The 6,942-nt window shown below is 41.0% G+C and overlaps 1 protein-coding gene across 3 annotated transcripts in view; it reads right to left on the bottom strand.

Moving 5' to 3' along the window:
- The window catches only part of LOC144890912 (uncharacterized), a 106,769-nt gene that overhangs the window by 49,698 nt on the left and 50,129 nt on the right, over positions 1–6,942 (bottom strand). For all 3 annotated transcript variants that reach the window (XM_078772816.1, XM_078772809.1, XM_078772812.1), the window contains one exon: positions 3,626–3,682. In XM_078772816.1, coding sequence (XP_078628942.1) covers positions 3,626–3,682 — 57 coding nt within the window. The remainder of the gene's footprint in view (positions 1–3,625; positions 3,683–6,942) is intronic.

The raw sequence follows: 6,942 nt of genomic DNA, 5'->3' as shown, positions 1-6,942 counted from the left end.
TCAAAACAATCAAATACTGCCCTCAAAACAATCAAATACTGCCCTCAAAACAATCAAATACTGTCCTCAAAACAATCAAATACTGCCCTCAAAACAATCAAATACTGCCCTGAAAACAATCAAATACTGTCCTCAAAACAATCAAATACTGCCCTCAAAACAATCAAATACTGCCCTCAAAACAATCAAATACTGCCCTCAAAACAATCAAATACTGCCCTCAAAACAATCAAATACTGCCCTGAAAACAATCAAATACTGTCCTCAAAACAATCAAATACTGCCCTCAAAACAATCAAATACTGTCCTCAAAACAATCAAATACTGCCCTCAAAACAATCAAATACTGCCCTCAAAACAATCAAATACTGCCCTGAAAACAATCAAATACTGTCCTCAAAACAATCAAATACTGCACTCAAAACAATCAAATACTGCCCTCAAAACAATCAAATACTGTCCTCAAAACAATTAAATACTGTCCTCAAAACAATCAAATACTGTCCTCAAAACAATCAAATACTGCCCTGAAAACAATCAAATACTGTCCTCAAAAGAATCAAATACTGTCCTCAAAAGAATCAAATACTGTCCTCAAAACAATCAAATACTGCCCTCAAAACAATCAAATACTGCCCTCAAAACAATCAAATACTGCCCCTCAAAACAATCAAATACTGCCCTCAAAACAATCAAATACTGCCCTGAAAACAATCAAATACTGCCCTCAAAACAATCAAATACTGCCCTCAAAACAATCAAATACTGCCCTGAAAACAATCAAATACTGCCCTCAAAACAATCAAATACTGTCCTCAAAACAATCAAATACTGCCCTGAAAACAATCAAATACTGCCCTGAAAACAATCAAATACTGCCCTCAAAACAATCAAATACTGCCCTCAAAACAATCAAATACTGCCCTCAAAACAATCAAATACTGCCCTCAAAACAATCAAATACTGCCCTGAAAACAATCAAATACTGCCCTCATATCATTCTTCAAGCTCACTTTCATACCCCGATTCTGAACAATGTCACTGCCACGCCTACGAACATTTGCGACTCCATTATCTCAGTTTGTTCCATTTCAACTTAAACATTTAAAAGTGACTGATTATTCCTTATTTTAAATTTTGATTCTTATAACATTCTTCAGTCTTCCTTGCAACAATAATGGTATTTTGTGCTTCATCGAACAAGTAAAACGGACTTGCACCAAGATGGTAAACTGATAGCAACTCATTGTCAGGACTTGATTTACAAATACAACAACTCGGATTTACAGGGTACCCAAGAAATAACTGGCACATTTTAAATTCAAGTAAAATCCTAAGCAATGCGACCTTATTTAATCATTTATTCTATTGCAAATTATAAAGGATTCTTGTCAGATTAATACAGAGAAGTGGACAAATATGGATCCTGGAACTTCAATTCAACTCCCATTCAATAATTCAGGATCAAAGAATGTCATTCCACTACTAACTTACCTACTACGACTACTAACTTACTTACTACTACTACTACTACTACTAACTTGCCTACTACTACTACTAACACTACTACTACTACTACTACTAACTTACCTACAACTACTACTAACACGACTAACTTACCTACTACGACGACTAACTTACTTACTACTACTACTACTAACTTGCCTACTACTACTACTAACTTGCCTACTACTACTACTAACACTACTACTACTACTAACTTACCTACTACTACTACTAACACGACTAACTTACCTACTACTACTACAACTACTACTAACTTGCCTACTACTACTACTAACTTGCCTACTACTACTACTAACTTGCCTACTACTACTAACACTACTACTAACTTACCTACTACTACTAACTTACCTACTACTACTACTACTACGAACTTACCGACTACTACTACTACTACTACTAACTTACCTACTACTACTACTACTACTAACTTACCTACTACTACTACTACTAACTTACCTACTACTACTACTAACTTACCTAGTACTACTTCTACTAACTTACCTACTACTACTAACACGACTAACTTACCTACTACTACTAACACTAACTTACCTACTACTACTACTACTACTAACACTAACTTACCGACTACTACTACTAACTTACCTACTACTACCACCACTACTACTAACTTACCTACTACTACTACCACTACTACTAACACGACTAACTTACCTACTACTACTAACACTAACTTACCTACTACTACTACTACTACTAACACTAACTTACCGACTACTACTACTAACTTACCTACACATACATACATACATAATGTTGATCAGACAATCACAAACAAAACACCAAAAAGAAACCAGAGCAACAAAGAACAAAGTTACTTTGTCAGATTTGCCCAAACAGCTCTGTCAGTTGCGGCGGATTTCAGTTTGTCCGAATGTAGCCGTGTCGCTGCAGACAATATTTATCAACGTCAGGTTTGGCCGACCAAATCTCCTTTGTGATGGCTTCCAAAGTATGACGCTATTCGCCGCTTCTTCTTTGTGCCGGAGGACATGACCCACACATCTCAAGCGCCTCTCCCTCACATCAGAAAATTTTGGTAAATTACCATATAGTTCAATGTTTGTGACGTGGTCTTGCCAACGGATGTTGTGTATTTTACGGAGGAGCTTGGTGTAGTTGCCATCGAATTTACGTGTCGTGCTACTAGTAGCGTCCACGACTCACACCCGCACAGTAAGATTAATTCAACTGGAGCTTTACAAAGCCGGATGTTGGTGCTTCGTTGCAGCAACGTGCGCCAAACTTTCTCAAGCTTGTTTGCTGCTGCCCACACCTGTCCAATGTGGCAGCTGACGTCATAGGCAGTGTTAGTATATGAGCCAAGGCATTTGAAGTCTAACTATCTCGAGCACTTCACCATTTGATCCCCTTAGAGTTCGTTGTTCATTCGGTCGATGATGTATACTCTCGTATGCCAAAACGTTTTCTGAAACTGCCAATGCAACAGCCTTCCCTCCTCCAGGACGACCCAGAAGTGTCCTTTTGCCTAACAATATTGCAGTTGTGCACGCAGCTGTTCAGCATCGTCCGCTCTGTTCGACAAGAAAACCGTTTCAGGCAAAGAACATAAAAATAAAATCCCTTCAAACAACGCTGAACGATGCTGTGCACATGTTCCCCTACAAAAATTCAAGTGGTTCACGAACTTAGTGACGTTGATAAATGAACCAGGAAGGAATTTTGTGAAACATTTCTTCGGATGAGCGAGAAGGATGACAGGTTTATTGAGAGACCAATTATGTCAGACGAAGCTCATTTTTGGGTTTTTGGGCAGAAGAACATCCTGAGCATTTCCATGGGCTTTTACACAGTGAATGTGTAACAATGTGTTGTGGCATTTCATGTGTGTAAATGCAAACATGAATATGGTGGACAATTAAAAAGCATCGTTTTCAACACCTAGATAATCTCCTGAGACTGTAGTTTTATATGATATGCTAATATTCTCATTTTCTGTTAAAAGGCTCCTTTTACATTAAATATGAATATGGCAGGTATTTCTGGGCCACCCTGTATAAAGGATCACAAAATTAGAAAACAATAAGCAAGGATGAAAAATGTACTTTCACCACACCTTTTTTATCCATGGCCTCTAAAGCTCCAGGTTCCACCTCAATGATGTTCAATACATCTGATGGGGGGAGAGTGGGGGAAAGTATTGTCTAATCACGTTGACACAAAGAAGCCATATCTACACATACAGTATATATGCATCTACACAGTGCCTATAAAAAATTTACACCCCCTTTCCAAATTTTCACCTTTTGTTATCTTATAGTCTGGAATTAAATTGCATTAAAGTCTAGGTAGATCTGTATAGGTAGGTATTCGACTGTCGCGATAGGGAATCCACCTGAAATAAGTTCTTTATGTTTAGGCGTTTGTCGGGATAAGATGTATGATTGTGGATCTACCAGTACTTAAAGTGGTTAAGTAATCTACCATTGTGGTTAAGTAGTTAAAGATAACGCCCCTGTGAGTCTCACCTAGTAGTCAAACCTTTGTCCATTATGGCACTGCAAACCACATAAACACTTAGTTCGGTCCCTAGCGCAACATTAAATAATTCCTTCCCCCCTGACATGACTGTTCTCTTCCAAAAACGGGAATCAGGCCAAAAACACCGCCACAATTGGCCACCACCATTTACACCTCCGCAAGGCCTACCAACCTTGCATAGCACGTGCTATGAAGAATAAGCAGTAGAGAGCGCGGCAGTGACGCAGAGAGCGTGACCTGGACGAGCCGGCAAGCCGTGGGAGGCTCTTATTGGCAGAGCAGTGCGCCAATGTGACGTCATCGGCCGGAGATATTATCGAGGCTCGGACGCCATTTTCGGCAGTCCCGGTGTGAGTTGAGAGGAGAGCAGAGCCCTGACTCGAGTCAAGAGTTCGAGTGCAGTTCGGAGGTGTGCTGAACAGAGTCGTGCACAGTTGAGTCGAGTTGGACCAGAGAGTCGAGGAGAGTTCCGCAGAAGAGTTGGTTCGAAGGAGTTCACAGCTTGAGAGAATCCCGGTGCGATCCTGAGTTGGCTTGTGAGCAGGGTCCTGGCCCGGGTTGAGTTGGCTGTCGTGTGGAAGATCGCCGTCGAGGTGGTTGGAGCTCGCTCCTTTTTGCTGGGTGGATTCGCGCTAGCCTGCTGTGGGACCTAGTGGTGATCAGTGCTTGGTGCTCGGTGCTCGGGGCTTCGGAGCTTGGAGCGGGACCTCGGGTGCAGGGGCGAGGGCGTTGGCTCGGGCCTAGCGGGGCGTGCGAGGCAGACGGAGGATTCGTCACAAGCCAAGAAGAGGACGACGAGACAGATAAGCCGCATCAGCGTACATTTTGACACAAAGGACGTGTTTATTTTCCTTAATTCAGATTCCCTCGTTTGTATTTGATATCAGTTCGCATAACGTTCATTGTGACGATGTTCTCATTGTGACGATGTATGTGTTCACGGTAGTGTTTGATGTGACGGTGTGAACGTAATTTCGTAATGTTTTTCGTTTTGTAATCCTTTAATGAACGTTTAATGTTTAATGAACGTTTAATGTTCAATGAACGTTTAATGCCCTTCGATGTCCGAGGCCGCACGCGCGCTAGACTGGATGGGCCAGCGTGTACCTTGCCCTTCGCCGTCAGGCTCGGGTAAACTGCTGAGCCCCATCCGTGATGGGGACTGGGGCTTGAGACAGTGTCCTTCATTAAAAGTATAATAAACGCTGTCTCCATCGATCTTGCCAAAGCCGTAACAGCCGTAACGTTAAATCTCTACATGAGAGAATTCCACATAGCTATTTGGGCGGTGAATACGCTAACAGATCGCTGTCTCTATCGATCTTGCCAAGGCCAAAACAGCTATCGGCTCAAAATCCTTTTAACTGTTGATTTGGTACAGTTACACGTATCGGGAATTTGGTACACGTATCGGGAGTACATACGACATAGCGATTGTGAACACTATTATCGATCACGATTCACGATCATCACGATGATAGTGCATCGATCATGATTTGAAACACGATGGAATAATATTTACCAATATGAACAGTGATGTGGCTTTTATTGAAATTCTAAAGATACTGTTTAGATTTTGATGATTTGCATGTGATATGATTCAACGGATGTTTATATGAATCATTTAAAATAAAAAAACCTTCAATTTCTGATATTTTGCCTTTTCATTTGGGCTTCCCAATTGGAGCCCCGCCCATAGGGCGGGTACCGTTGATAGTTTTACAAATTTCAGAAAATTAATTAACAATACATATGAAAAAGTATGAACCTCCCCCCCCCCCCCCCTTTCCTCCCCACCAACACCCCCGCGCCCTCCCGAGTTAATACTTGGCAGAAGCACCGTTGCCAACAATTATAGCTGTGAGTCTGTTGGGATAGGTCTCTTCAAACTTTCCACACCTTATTTGGACAATGTTTGCCCATTCTTCTGCACAAAACTGTTCAAGCTCAGTCAAGTTGCATGTGAGTGTTGATTGACATGGATTTTCGATTGAATCAAGATATTTCTCGATTTTGCTCCATCCATTTTCCTTTCTATCCTGACAAGTGACCCAGTTCCTGCTGATGAGAAACATCCCCAAAACATGATGCTGCCACCACCATACTTCACAGTAGGGATGTTCTTCTTTGGGTGGTGTGCTGTGTTTGTTTTGCGGGAAACATAACGTTTTGCATTTAGGTCAAAAAGTTGTATCTTGGTTTCGTCAGATCACAAAAGTTTTTGTCACATGGCTTCAGAATCTCCAAAATGGTTTTTTGCATGCCTCAAACGGGACTCAAGGTGGGCAATCCAAGGGGTATTTCAAGGCCTTTGAAATATTTTTTATACCCATGCCCTGATCTGTGCCTTTCCACAACTTTATCCCGATGGTCTTTTGAAAGCCCCTTGGTGCTCATTGTTGAGTCTTTGCTGTGAAATGCACTACCCAGCAGAGGAAACCTACAGGAATAGCTGATTTTATTCTGAAATAACCAGCATTACTACAATTTAACACAGGTGGAGGCCAATTAACTTTGTGTGCGATTTTGAAGGCGATTGGACACACCTGAGCTAATTTACAATTGCTATTATAAGGGGGGTGGGACAATTTTCCAAATAAGATATTCTAGTTTTGTATATTTAATTAATTTTCTGAAATTTGTAGAATTTGTTTTTCATTTGGAAGTTGTGGAAAAACTCTGAAAAAGTTGAACAGCTTGGTCCATGAACTGTGAGCCCTTACCGAAGTGGAGGTGGATACTCTTATGTCTGGGTGGTAAAGCAATATCTAGAGCCAGGTAGATCTGTATAGGTAGGTATTCGACTGTCGCAATAGGGAATCTACCTGTAATAAGTTCTTTATGTTTAGGCATTTGTCGGGATAAGATGTATGATTGTGGATCTACCAGGAG

This window comes from Myxine glutinosa, chromosome 1 (assembly GCF_964187855.1).
Source record: "Myxine glutinosa chromosome 1, kmMyxGlut1.1, whole genome shotgun sequence".
Lineage (NCBI taxonomy): Eukaryota > Metazoa > Chordata > Myxini > Myxiniformes > Myxinidae > Myxine > Myxine glutinosa.
The sequence above is the reverse complement of the archived record's forward strand: the minus strand, read 5'-3'. Positions and strand labels throughout refer to the sequence as shown.